Below are 14,635 nucleotides of genomic sequence, written 5' to 3'. Positions count from 1 at the left end.
TTTTCTCAATTTACTCTTTCTTTTCTCATTTTCTTTTCTCACTTTCTTTTCTCACTTTCTTTTCTCACTTTCTTTTCTCACTTTCTTTTCTCACTTTTTTTTCTCACTTTTTTTTCTCACTTTCTTTTCTCACTGTTTTTCCTCTTTATTTCCCTCACTTTCTTCCTCCACTTTCTTTTCTCTTTTTCTTTCCTCACTATCTTTTCTCACTTTCTTTTCTCACTTTCTTTTCTCACTTTTTTTGCTCACTTCCTTTTCTCACTTTTCTTTTTTTCTTTTCTCACTTTCTTTTCTCTTTTTCTTTTCTCTTTTTCCTCACTTTCTTTCCTCACTTTCTTTTCTCACTTTCTTTTCTCTTCTTTTTTCACTCTCTTTTTTCGTTTTTTTCTCACTTTCTTTTCTCACTTTCTTTTCTCACTTTTTTTCACACTTTCTTTTCTCACTTTCTTTCCTCACTTTTGTTTCTCATTTTCTTTTCTCTCTTTCGTTTCTCACTTTCTTTTCTCACTTTCTTTCTACTTTTTTTCTCACTTTCTTTTCTCACTTTCTTTTCTCACTTTCTTTTCTCACTTTCTTTTCTCACTTTCTTTTCTCATTTTTTCCTCATTTTTTCTCGCTTTCTTTTCTCACCTTCTTTCCTCACTTTCGTTTCTCATTTTCTTTTCTCTTTTTTTCCTCATTGTCTTTTCTCACTTTCTTTTCTCAACTTCTTTTCTCATTTTTTCCTCATTTTTTCTCGCTTTCTTTTCTCACCTTCTTTCCTCACTTTCGTTTCTCATTTTCTTTTCTCTTTTTTTCCTCATTGTCTTTTCTCACTTTCTTTTCTCAACTTCTTTTCTCATTTTTTCCTCATTTTTTCTCGCTTTCTTTTCTCACCTTCTTTCCTCACTTTCTTTTCTCACTTTCTTTTCTCTTTTTTTTCCTCATTGTCTTTTCTCACTTTCTTTTCTCAACTTCTTTTCTCATTTTCTTTTCTCATTTTCTTTTCTCATTTTCTTTTCTCACTTTCTTTTCTCACTTTCTTTTCTCTTTCTTTTCTCACTTTCTTGTCTCACTTTCTTTTCTCATTTTCTTTTCTCATTTTCTTTTCTCACTTTCTTTTCTCCATTTTTTTCTCACTTTTCTCACTTTCTTTTCTAACTTTCTTCTCTCACTTTCTTCTCTCACTTTCTTTTCTCACTTTACTCTTTCTTTTCTCATTTTTTCTCATTTTTTCCTCCCTTTTTTCTCACTTTCTTTTCTCACTTTCTTTTCTCACTTTCTTCTCTCAATTTCTTTTCTCACTTTCTTTTCTCACTTTCTTTTCTCACTGTTTTTCCTCACTTTTTTCCCTCACTTTCTTCTTCCATTTTCTTTCCTCACTGTCTTTTCTCACTTCCTTTTCTCACTTTTTCTCACTTTCTTTTCTCACTTTCTTTTCTCACTTTCTTTTCTCACTTTCTTTAAGCACGAATTTAAGATTACGTCGTATGTGACGACGTCATCTATTGTAATAGATTGTTAATGTTCACCTCCAATTATGATGGAGGTAGATTGGCCAAATCCTTCACTTGGACACGTTTGGACTTTTCATCTCCAGCTTTCGCGCTCCCAGTTGGTCGGCACTTGCAGCACATGTAATCCCCTCGGGGCTTTCAGCTGTAAGTGCCGCAGCTCTTTTGAGTATGGGGGAGATGAATCGTTCATTCGTGTTTGGGTGTTGGACTTGGATTTTATAGGTAATTTGGCAGTATAAAATGTGATCTCGAAAGATGCGATTTTTTTCGAAAAATTAGGATTTTATTTTCATCCGCTCTTCGCCTGTTTTACCGCACCTTAAACATGTAGATTAATGTTTTATATGAGTTGCGCTCTGCCATCATGTAGAAGTTCGTTAGCTGTCTTAGCGGTACTTAAATATGCAAGATAGCTCAGCCAATTAAGTCTTTAATCAAAAAATTGGTGTTACTTGGTGTAATATACTAAACCAAACACATCGGTAACGTAACGTAATACCTGTGGCTGTTGAACGAGGGGCATGGCTTACAGCTCGAGATGGTACAGAAAAAATCTCAGTTTTAAACCTATTCTTTTAAATGATTTTCTTGCGATGCTTTTGCGGGCCTGCTAGTGACTTTTGCACTTTAAAACTTAAGTATAATTTGAATTTGTTTAAGGTCAAAGGAACTATGTGCAGTAAAGGTCCCTAATAAGAGGCTTATGTGGAATGAATTTTAAAAAGCTTTATTAATACATCGCTGAATGTTTTTTAGCCTAGTTTTTTGAGCGGCGTCGATTTTTTTTCAATTTAGATCTGTATCTGTTTCTATCTCTATTATATGGCACGCAGGTCTATTTTTTCGCAGCTATTCCGGCAATCTGCCGGCTATGTTTATGCAAGTTTTGCTCTTTTCTTCTAGAATAATATTTGACTTCTCACGTGACTTTTTCACGCACTTTTTCTTGATTTTTGAGTGATTTCCAAACGAGAAGTGAGTTGAGAGCATCTCTCAGTTGTGAGTGCACAGTTTACCAAGGTTTTTAATACAGTAATTTAACTCCCTGTTACTCAATTGACTGTCGCAAGCTGACAGAACTACTGGTTTGTGCCGATAGATTACTGGCCTATTCCTATCTGTATGGTATCAAGATCTTCAGCTAATTATGAGATATTTTTAGATTTCTCAAATACAGCTATTGGATCCAGTAGTGGACCAGGACTCAGAGATCGAGCTATCATTGGTGGAGCATCCGATGGAGGAGTAATGTCAGACGGTGAAGAGTCCAGATCTTCATCTCAGGATGATGAGTCAGAGGTTGGAGCTGATCAAGGACATCGAGGGGGTGAAAATGAACTGGTCGATGACTTGTATCTCACTGAATCAACTTTGGATGCCGCAGTTGTTGACAACCTTGGCGGTGGAGGTCATGGAAGCTCAAATAGTAACCAGAGTGCCAGTAGAAATGTCCCAGTTGCAATACAATGGGCAGTTGGTGGTCAGCCAGTTGTTGTTCCAGCGCCTCCCACAAGAGGAATGATTTATGTCGATCCAGCAACAATTCGAAGAGGAGGAGTGTCTAATGCTGCTGCTGTAGCCGCGGGAGCCGGAGGATCGTTGGCAGCTGCAGCTGTTAATTTGGGTGCTGGTGTGCCTGGGTCGTCATTAAGCTCAAGTGCGGCAGCTGAAAGTACCTGTTCTTCTACGGCAACCAATGTGTCGCTGTCGCGGGCTTTCAGTCTGATCATGCGGTCAGTTACTGAGCTGGTATTTTTGGCGGCCGAGGAAGAAACTGATGGTGGATACATGACTCAACAGCAGTTCGATGCACTGCAGGTATTGTTCAGAGATAGCTGATTTCTAAACAGTACCGTGTTTTATATGCTGTCTATTAACCAGTCTGTACACACTTTTGGTTGCCTCTTTAACAAATAAATATCGAATCAAAAGTGTAAATTTTTGACAATAATTTGTCATTTACAAATGTCCGTTAGTGTGTCAACCGACAATAAAGTGGCTTGCGAAGTATTTTTTTGCGCGAAGAAGCTCCGAATTACTAGATTTAATTCTCAATAGTTTTTGCTCAACCAAAATTGTCAAAAAAGAACTTGAAAAAATTTGAAATGCAAACAGTTTATTTTTAGGAATATGTGGACAAGCGACTGTACATAACTTGGGAATGGCTCTCAAGCGTTTTGGACTCAGCAGAAGCTCAGTTGAGATTCGGAGCTGCCCTGATTAACAGCACAGACACAAATCACCCGCTCCATCCTCTGAATGCGAGCCAGCGACGTAATGGAAATAATGGTTCCAACAGTAACGGCGGAGCCGGTCAAAACTCAAATTCGAATTCATCCTCGGAATCAAACTCACTGTCTAACTCCAGACGAGCGTTTGAAGGTGGCGTGTCTAGATCGTCGTCCAGATCTGCTCAGCAAGACAGCTCGGCAGCCAGAAAAGATTTTCTCAATTACATTCTTTCCTTGATGCGTGCACACTCGAACGAGCATGCGGACGCCTTGCCTGTGATTGATGTCTCTGCGTTTAAGCACATCGCCTATGTCTTGGATGCTATGCTATATTATTTGAAGAATGGGAAAGAAGCTGTAGTAAAATCACAAGATGTCAATTTGGTGGGACCAAGTGGCGATGCAAATAGCGTTTCTGACGAGTTGGATGATTATGACCCTGAAGACGATTCATTGGACGAGGCTATATTTGTGGGATTGACGACAGGTTCTGGCTCTATTGACGACTTCACACCGGTCGATGCCATGTCCTCGAAGAAGGGATTCTCATTTTTCAGAAGAAGTCCTTCAACTCTTTGCTTGGGCGCGACTTCGCCGGATCCATTTAGCTTGAGTTACGCGGAAGCATTGCCATTAGCTGAAAGACCCCAATTGTTAACACCTCATGCCACAAAAGAGGAAATGTTTGGTCCCGCTCGATTCGACCAGGGTTTCACCCTTGAACGCAACCAAGCTCCGTCTTCATCACTCGGCGCCAACGAGACATTGACGATTCGTCGCACTGAAGTGGAAATCGTTCCTCTCAGAATGGATATGGATGGTCGCATTGAAAGCGGATACGAACGTTTGTTGATTCATGATACTAGAGTAAATTCTGCAGAGATCCTGGAAAGACAGGACACAGCCGGTCAGCGTTCGCCTGAGTTTCACTTTTATGGTGGGAATGCAAATGAGGCTGCGACCGCAGCTAGTGCCCGTCGCGCGTCAACTGGCATGAGTGAAGGCGAGCCGGAGATAATTACAGAAAGGCAGAGTGTAGAGGAGGATGATGATTTAGAACCGGGTGCCCTGGATATGTCCAGTTCGACCTTGAACGCTGCCGAAGCTGCGGAGAGACAGTTGCACACGGACGGAAATGAAGCAGGAACGGTGGTTAGCAGAGATAGGTCTGCTACTTCTGATATGGGCTTCGGTGGGCAACGAAACGATCACGCTAACTGGAACCGAGATCTGCTTGCTACAGGACCCGGATGTTCGACTCCTAATCGAGATTCGTTCACCTCGATGGCCGTGCAAGCATCAACAGCCGATGTTCACACAATTCAAGATATGATTGAGGAAGTTACGACGTCCACTACTGTTGAAAACGTCACAGATTTTACTTACACGTTGAGGAAGTTACCAAGAGTTCCGAAAGTCGTGGAGACAAATTTCAACCGAGATGTTCTACTAGGGCGATGGTCTCATTCGCTCGAATTATTTGGCCGTGTGTTCATTGACGATGTGGGGGCGCAGCCTGGTTCGTTATTGGCGGAGATTTCATCCTTTGATGTGAGGGAAGCGAGGTTCAAGAAAGAGATGGAGAGGATTCGAAACAGCCAGACTCGAGACCTAGCTCTTGATGTAAGTTCGGTTACTCTCTCTCTCGTAAAAATGTTAATTGCTCTCAAACAACTCACTCTCTCGAACAAATGTTAATTGCTCTCAAACGACGTTTAGAGCAATTGTATTAGTACTGCGGTTTTTATCCCAATTTTCGCTTGACCGATTTTTCGTGTGACCGCTTTAACGTTTTGTCATCAAAAACAGGATAGTGGTAAAAAAAACAGGTAACTCCAGAGGTGCATTAAGTTTTCCTAGCGCCCTGCGGTCTAGTAGTTTCTAATGCGTTCCTGCGTGCCCCCCCCCCCCCCGCGTTCCCGATGTCAAGCTGGATTTCGGGAAAAGCACTTTTTTGCGTTAAGATTAAAATATCCCGTTCCCAAACTAAGACGAATAGAGTTTATACGTATAAAACGAGCTGAGCCAGACTAACCAGTTCCTCTCTTAACAGGTTGAAAGAGACAAGAGCCAGTTGATTTTGCAGACGATGAGACAACTAAACTCGCAATACTCAAAGCGCTCATCTTTTCCTGGTCAGCCCCTGGCAGTCCACAAAGTCAAAGTCACTTTCAAGAATGAACCCGGAGAGGGTACGGGTGTATCCAGGAGTTTCTATACAGCAATTGCCCAGGCGCTTTTGACCGAAGAGCGACTGCCAAAATTAGACTCTTTAAGTGCAGCGAATAACAGTGTCAACGCACCTATGAGTAGAATAAGAAAGGTGCGCACCAGTACCAACTTGCCCTCAGCAACTTCTCAGTTTGCCAATCAGCTGTCATCATACGAGAGACGCTCGGCTGCCGCAGCCCTGATTCTTGGTAGCAGCTCAGCGGGGGCGGCAGCTTCTTCCCTCAACAATGCTGCATCTATTATTGCTAGCCACCATGGAAGATCGCATACCACTTCCACCGTGCCCGGATCCATTACAACGTCGGCAGGTGCTTTGGGAACCGGTAACGTGGCGACAGTTCACTCCAGCTCCTCAGCGCCATCGTTAACAGCGGCTAATTCAGCAGCAGGGGCATCGAGTGTCACGATGAATGTGAATGCAGCCCCGTACATTCCATCTGCTAGCGAAATTGAGGACGATTCTCTAAGGGCGTCTATCTACGCGGCTGTGGTGTCACTTCAACCTGTTAGTAAAGTGATTTCTGCCTTTATTAGTTTAAGTAATGGATATGGTTAGAACTGTCCTCAACTTACATTCAATAGGTTTGTATGTATAAACTGATCTGATGATCGACAGTTTGAAGACTTTCGAAGCGTTCACGCGCTTTTTTCATCTCGAGTAATTAATTGGCAATGGGGCAATGGCTTGGAATAAATATCTAGGATTTGTGAAAATAATGGCGATCTCATTGATACTTGATAGAATAAGGTGGAAGAGTTGAAATTAAAAGTCGCTGTTTTAGAGCCATGCAAGTAAGATCACAGGAATGCTGTTGGATCTGGAAAGACATCACCTCCTTCTGATTAAAAGTGACCCAGATTTATTGCGCGAGAAAGTAGAAGAGGCTCTGGGACTCATACTAAGTTGTGCCGGCAATCCAGTAGGTGCTAATAGTGGGTCTGCGAACTCGCAAGCTGGATCTAAATCTGGAAATGAGAATTCGTCAGCGAGCATGCTGGGTGACGCTGCGGCTGTTGATGACGATGAGAGTGCACCCTTGTTCTACCAGCCAGGGAAAACTGGTTTCTATTCGCCCAGACTGGGTAAATGCACTAAGGAAAGACTGGATGTGTTCAGGAATGTTGGACGGTTGATTGGACTGTGTCTGTTGCAGAATGAGCTCATTCCTTTGCCCCTGAATAGACATGTTCTGAAGTACATTCTACATAAAGAGGTGAGGTGTCATTCAAAGGGAAGACAACGGGGTTTCACTGAGTTTTATAATCCAAAATATATTAAATCGTAATTTATTGGTATTGTCGATAGCTTTGTGCAAGGGCATTCAATCTTTGGACTTGGGCTAATTACTTGGATTAAAAGCTATGGGAAGATTATCTTCGGTGATCTTATAAATCAGCCATTATTCTCATTAATAGCCGCCGTCAGACTCTCAACGGCTATTATTTGAATTCTCACCTAAATTGATTTCCAAACTCGAAGACTGAGGAATTATGGGTAGCATTTTCATACCATATTGTATGTGAAAAGTTTCACCAGTGTTTTCTGTTGCAGCTTTCGTGGCATGACTTTGCTTTCTTCGACCCTGTGACGTATGAGAGCATGCGCAAACTGGTGCTGGATGCAATGGACCCCGCTGCTGGTGCTGAAATGTTCAAGGAGCTCTGTCTCACTTACTCTGTGGTGCTGTGCAAGGAGGAGGGTGGGGGTGAAGTGGAGTTGGTACCTAATGGTGCCAAATATGAAGTCACTCCTAAGAATGTATTCGACTTCGTGAGGCGATACTGCGAGTACAGAATGCGTCAGTGTATGGAAAAACCTCTGAGGGTTAGTTATTATAACTTCGAAGCTGTAAGCTGAGCATAGCTATATTGTGGCCCGACGCTAATACTGTGTTCAGGTAGCATTTTGACCTGCGAGCAAGCGATTAATATAGCTGTGTGAAGAATTTTTCGGAGTAAAGAACTTTTTGTTCGTACGTGTCCAAAGCCCCCCTCCCACAGAATTCGAATTCGACTACCTCCTCCCCGTAGAATTCTCATGCACGGGCGTAGGTTCGCATAAACTCGTTTGAGAGCAAATCGTCCGATATCAGTCGGTTATGTTTTGCCTTTGAACAGTTTTTTAATGGCTCGCGAACGAAGTTTGAAGCAATAAGCATGTTGATATTTTTATAATTCAAAGAGGAGTATTTAGATTCTACAGGTTTTTATCAGTCGAAGAGGAGTATAGGGATTCTACAGGTTTTTTTTAGCTGAAGCAAGTCTGTTCACGACTTGTACTTTTGACTTTTATTTTCGAACATGACTTCTATTTTAGAACGTTGACTTCTGTTTTCTAACAATGGCCTTTAACAGTAGCTTAGTTACTAATACATAGTGATTAGGTATACATATACACCTACCTTAACCCCCCAACTAACCCCCCCCCACCCACTAAAGCCCCTCCACTAAACCCCCTACCGGGCCCTACTAAAAAACTACCCCCTTACATCTACCTCCCCCGCCTACCAAAACCCCTAAACTAAAAGCTGTGTCCTCATTTTTAAAACCATGTCTACAGTTTTGTTAGGTTATCAATTTCTTTGTTATTTCTTTTTTTGATATTTCTTGTTTTAGTTAATTTTGGTTAATAATTATCTTGCACGACTCTTCGAGTCGTTTATTGTATTCTACCGGCTATGTTTTTTAGCTGAAGTTTTAGCAAGTTTGTTCATGACTTGAACTTTGACTTCTTTCTATTCGACCATTTACCTCCGTTTTTGAACTCTGGACTTTAACAGTAGCCTAATTTGTAATGTATACTAATTAGGAACTCGTTATATTCGAGGTAAAGTTGTTTTGAGAATTTTTGATCCCATACAAGTCCCTCCTTATCTAAACTACAGACCCTACCTCCACCTACCTACATCACTTACCTACTCTCCCCCTCCCCAACTATCCCCCTACATACCAACCATTCCCCGTACCTACCCACCTTATTAAGCAAAAATTGTGTCTAATTTGTCTCAAGTTTTTTTTAATGGCTTTTATGCTCTTGACTGCGTGATTTAAACTTTTCTCTCATTCACAAGTGTCAGCAACTGAACTCAAGTGGCTGCAGTTGCTACTAACTGTCAATTGAAAACTAAGCAAAAATTGGTGTTTTTTCACTTCAAATTGTATTAGTGGTATAGAATAAACTCTTATCACGTCATTCGAAGTCCCCCTTAGCGAATTTAAACACACACCCAGCCGACTGAAGCAGGCTGCAATAGATTCGAGCTCGCAGTCTTTCGAGCGCACTTCTTCCAACGTTAGTGAGCTATATTCTAAATTGCTGTCTCATGCAAATTTTAAGCAGTTGAATTGGCTACCACCCGCGGCTGAAGCACGAAGCAGGCTAGATGGAATTGAGCCGCGAGCTTTCGTTAAATTGTTCCTAATTTGTGAACAGTTTCTGAGCAGTTTTGAGCAGTTCCTGAAAATTGAGAGCTGTAAAATTATTTATTATTATAGCTGCGAAGCTGTAAGCTGAGCAAAGCTGTATTGCGGTGCTCTTGTTTTTTTTACAATTCAAAGAATTTGAATTGTATTGGGGCGCTGTCTTTTTTTTAAGATCTGTTCACACATTTTCACGATGTTTGAAGTCAAATTGGAGTAGTGATTTTGGTCACGCCGAAACAGGAAGTGGAGCAAAAAAGCGAGTGGTTTTGCGGCGTGAAATTTTTTCGCTCTAATTTTAAAGTAGAGTGAGAAAACGGTGTTTGAACAAAAATTCGCTTTCTCGCTAGTGGTTTTTTGTTCACATGCGGCAATTTCACTTTGATTTTTACTGTTTTTTCAATTTTTTTGGAGCGGATTTTTTTCTAAATGGTTTTACCAATCCATTCATAGTCCGTTCTAGGTCTAGTTTTCTGTTTAGTCAATGAAAATTCTTTGAATTGTACGTCAGGACTTGTCCTGCTATGTTTTTTTGTTTCGTCGTCTGACGCTCTTTTTTCGTTTTACATTTGTTCACACAGCAAAGCTGAAAAAGTCAGATTTTCTGAATGACTTCTTCCTCTCACTAACGGCATTTGCGCGCGTGACATCATTTCTCACTCGCTTTAGCGAAAGTATTTAGGTTATTTGCGTGATTAGATTTTGATCATACGTGACTTACCTCGCTCAATAAAATGACTTTTGCACTTTAAAACTTAATTTTAATTTGAATTTGTTTAAGGTCAAAGGAACTCATATGTGCAGTAAAGGTCCCTAAAGGAGGCTTCTGTGGATTGAATTTTAACAAGCTTTATTAATTTTTCGCTGAATGTTTTTTTTCCTAGTTTTTTGAGCGGCGTCTATTTTCTTTTCAATTTAGATCTGTATCTGTTTCTATCTCTATTATATGGCACCCAGGTCTATTCTTTCGCAGCTATTCCAGCAATCTGCCGACTATGTTAGGAAATATTATTTCTCTGAAAATAGGGTAAAAAATTGTTGGAAATATCGTTTTGTCCAAATTTAATCTCAATTAATTTTTGAACCTCCGTTGATTTTTATTTGTTTTTAATTGCTCTCAAACGAAGTTTGTATCGATTATATTAGTCCTGTCGGTCTTTTTTTAATAGCCGAACAGCGGTAGCTGGGGCTATTATCGGCCTTTTCTTGTTTTTTTATTTCGTCGTCACGATTCTTGTTACGACCATATGACGTCACAACCACTTAAAAGCTGCTTTTTGTTCATTCGTTCAGGCAATTTCAACTAAAGTGCGTGTGTGACGTCATTTTTCGCTCTTAGTGGAGCGAGTTTTTTTTTTCATTCGCGTGATTAAATTTTTGGTCACACTTGACTTACCTCACTCTCAAAAATGACTTCCTCACTTTGAAATTGACTTTTATTTACGTTAATTCAGACATAAGGTCAAATGGGTGTGTGTCACTCTAAATGAAGGTTTTTTGAGAGCAGCTAATAGAGGCAGCAAAAATTTAATACAGATATTTAATCTTAATATAACATATCAGCCTTCAATGAAAAGACGAATTTTTTGGTCTGTCTTTTTTTACTGTTTTTTGAAACTGCAGATCTACGAAGCTACTGCGGTTTTTTCTGGCAATCTGCCAGCTATGTTATGCTATTTTTCGCTTGACCGATTTTTCGTCTGACGCTTTTGATTTTTCGTCCTCAAAAACGGGATAAACAAGTAGCGACCAGTGGTCATTAAGTGCTCTTAGAGCCTTTCTGCTCTGTTTCAGCTCAAACTGTTTTAGAGACCTATACTTATGGTGTGAAGGGCGGTGTGAAGGAGGTTGAAGACACCCCCATTGTTGACCCCCCCCCACTATTGGTCCCACCTGGTCTTTGCCCCCAATCTTTTGCTGTTGCCCACCCCTCGCCCCTCCCTCTCCATCAGCCCCCCAGTGAACATAACCCCCCCCCCCCCGTGCCTACTGACGAACAACTGATCGTAAAAACACGCAATTTTATACTAATTTTTACAATTTTTTCAAGCTTTTCGAAAATGTTTGTCATTTTTTGATTTCTTTCGGCCCTAGGTTTCACGGAACCTCCTCTAGGGTTTTATAGTAGGTTACTGCATTGTTTCTAATGGTATTAGAATGGTTTTAACATTTTAACATCACGAGTTTTAGCATTCTTTTTGACAAAACAACGTTCAAATTTTTTCAGTTTTTTGACATTTTTCTTTTTTTTCACGTCTTTACAGTCGCAGGGGCCAGAAAACGTCCGTTTGATAATAAGTTACTGAAAAAACTTATTTGCCATGGAATAGCTTTCAATTTTTTAGTATGAGAAATTTACCAATTTTTTTTTATAAAACTTGCATTTTCTTCAATTTTTTCAAAAATTGTTGTCGGTTTTTAGATTTTCTAGCCTCAAGAGCCAATCAACCTCTTGTAGTGTTTGACAATTTGAAACTATATAGTCTCTAAATTTAATGGAATGTTTTTCAAGATTTCAACACCACGAATTTTGGCTTTTTTTGAAAATAACTTGCAATTTCATACTTTTTTGACATTTATTGTCATTATTCAGGTTTTTCAACCTTACAGAAAATCTTCGTTAGGGTTTTATAATAAGTTACTGGAAAATGTTTTTTGGCCATAGATTAGTTTTCAACTTTTATTATCACAATTTTTAGCAGTTTTTTTATGCAACTTGCTTTTTCAAGTTTTTTTGAATTTTTTTGTCATTTTTGATGTTTTTCCAGCCGAAAGAGCCACATAACCTCCTCTAGGTTTTGATTATAGGTTACTGCATAGCTTCTGGATGTAATGAAGATTTTAATATCAATTTTGAAAAGTATTTGCATTTTGTTTTTTGGAATCTTTGATTTTTTTCGTTTTTTTTCGGCACCAGGGTCCCAGGGACCTCCTCCAAGGTTTGATGGTCAGCTGACGTATAATTTTTAGAGCTAATGGAATGGTTATCAATGTTTTAATGACTCAAGCTTCAGCAATTTTTTGATAAAATTGATTTTTTTTCAAATTTTCGGAAAATTATTATGTTCCAAATTTATGGATTCTTATGAGCCAGGGAAACTATTTAAACCTTGAAATAGGGATACTGGATAGTCTCTTGAGACAATAATTGAATTTAAAGATTCTAATATCTTGAATTTTAGCAAGATTTTGTTAAAATTTCCGCTTGTTTTCATAATTTTTTAAAATATTTTTGTCCTTTTCTGAGTTTAGCGATCATTACTGGCCAACGAAGCTTTTCAAGTCCTGCTGATGGGTTACTTTACACAACTCCAGAGACAAAAAAAGGTTGAACACTTTGAATGCGAAATCTGGAGGCTTTTCTTTTAAATTTTGCAATATTTTGCAAATTTTTAAAATATCAGGTTTTTATTTGATTAGTTTATAACATAGCTAGAAAGCTAATAGTTGCAGAGTCGAATCAAGCTAAAGCTGGCCTCACTAAATCGTGGGTGGTTACTGACGAAGCCAACTGCTCGCCGGTCGTTTGAGCGCATTTCGCACGACGTTAGTCGGTTATGTTCAATTGCTTTTAATGAATCATGAGCGAGCGGTTCTCTTTGGTGTCGATGAGAAATAAAAGATTGACTGTCAAGCTCAAGTCATGAAGAACGCTTGGATAACGATGCCTAATAATTACCAAATAGACTAATTTGGCAACAGCAGTTTTTTCCTATGGAGAGTGTTCTGTGGAAAAATTCAAATTGCTCACTTCGAGCTATTCCCCGACTTTTAATTTGATTTTTTTAATACCAGGGACCCTTTTTTAGCTGATAAAATACTTGACTATTGCGCCCCCTTTGTTGTTTTCTTTAATTTGCCGTAAAATTAGAAATTTTGACGTGTTTAATTAATTTTCGGTGCATTAGCCACATTTGTTGCAGCTTTTTTCGAATATTCAGCGAATTTCTGCAATCATTTTTTTACTTTCCCCAATTAAATTGGTAGCCGTTTTTGAATGTGAGTAAGTTTGTTTTTAATTGCTCTTGAAGGAAGTTCAAAGCAATTATTGTGAACGTGTCTTTTTTATGCAAAATTTTCGCTTGAACGTTTTGACTTTTCGAGTGAGTTTACGCCCTTGACTTTTTGCGTTTCGCGTGATCTAAAATTCTCTCTCAATCAAAATTTCAAGCAGCTGAACTCAATTGGCGGCAATTTAATACTATAAGTCAAATGATAAGTGCGCCGAAACTAATGCCATTTTTCACTTTAAATCTTAATTGTGGTATATGTTAACCTCTAATGTGGTTATTTGAAGCCCACTATTGAACTTCTTAGTCCCATTTAGACTCCTTCTCCTCCCCACTGGCTGAAACAGGCTGCGATTGATTAGAGCTCCCACTAGTCGTTCAAGAGCAATTCTTCCGACGTTTAGTCGGTTATGTTTCTCTCTAATGAATGTGTTGACTTAGTTTTTCGTGAGGGCAAGGATTATCTGGGTGAAAGGTAATTAATTTCCAGATGATTCGACGTGGAGTGTATGAAGTGGTACCTCCAAGTGCTCTGAGCGACTTGACGGCTGAGGATCTGCGATTATTGCTAAACGGAACATCGACCATTGATCCCAAACAGCTGAGCTCTTTCACAAACTTCATCGACGAGACAGGCGGTGATCACCCTGAGAAGATTCGCAAGTTCAAACGCTCTTTTTGGACAGTTGTTGAGAAGATGACTCAGAAGGAACTTCAAGATCTCATGTATTTCTGGACCGGCAGTCCCAGTGTTCCGGCTAGCGAGGAAGGCTTCCAGCCGATGCCATCAATAACCTTGCGACCCGCTGATGACAATTATTTTCCATCGGCCAATACCTGTATTTCACGGTTGTACATCCCATTGTACTCTTCCAAGAATCAACTCAAGTTCAAATTACTCCAAGCAATACAAGTGAAGTCGTTCGGATTTGTATAACTTTCTAAGCATTATTTACCACAAATTCATTTCTTCAGTTGAAGTGACAATACTCATTTTCTCGACTCGCTCGCTTAAATCCTCAAACTTTCCGATAATCTGAACAAATACCTGAGTGGCACGAACAATTAGCACTAAACTTATATTTACTGTAATCGGGAGTATTTTTATGTACCATGTGAAGCATCTTTGTTATAAAGTATCTTTTTGTCTGGTTGCTTTATCTGAGTATTCAACCTGATAACTGCAATTTGATAGATGTTGATAAAATAGTGGCTGATAATACCCAAGTACCGACAATGCACTTCT

The 14,635-nt window shown here is 39.6% G+C and overlaps 2 protein-coding genes across 2 annotated transcripts in view; one reads left to right on the top strand and one right to left on the bottom strand.

Moving 5' to 3' along the window:
* Positions 1–14,629, top strand: part of LOC142337996 (E3 ubiquitin-protein ligase UBR5-like) — a 204,229-nt gene extending 189,600 nt beyond the window's left edge. Inside the window, exons 30-35 of the mRNA XM_075387630.1 lie at positions 2,659–3,314; positions 3,623–5,350; positions 5,781–6,464; positions 6,742–7,173; positions 7,512–7,784; positions 13,880–14,629. Of these exons, the coding sequence (XP_075243745.1) occupies positions 2,659–3,314; positions 3,623–5,350; positions 5,781–6,464; positions 6,742–7,173; positions 7,512–7,784; positions 13,880–14,326 (4,220 nt within the window). The 3' untranslated portion in view covers positions 14,327–14,629. The remainder of the gene's footprint in view (positions 1–2,658; positions 3,315–3,622; positions 5,351–5,780; positions 6,465–6,741; positions 7,174–7,511; positions 7,785–13,879) is intronic.
* The window catches only part of LOC142337485 (peroxiredoxin-2-like), a 538,029-nt gene that overhangs the window by 479,383 nt on the left and 44,011 nt on the right, over positions 1–14,635 (bottom strand). The gene's annotated exons all lie outside the window — the stretch shown is intronic.

This window comes from Convolutriloba macropyga, chromosome 4 (assembly GCF_964194025.1).
Source record: "Convolutriloba macropyga chromosome 4, txConMacr16.3, whole genome shotgun sequence".
NCBI lineage: Eukaryota > Metazoa > Xenacoelomorpha > Acoela > Convolutidae > Convolutriloba > Convolutriloba macropyga.
This window is presented reverse-complemented; position numbering and strand designations above follow the sequence as displayed.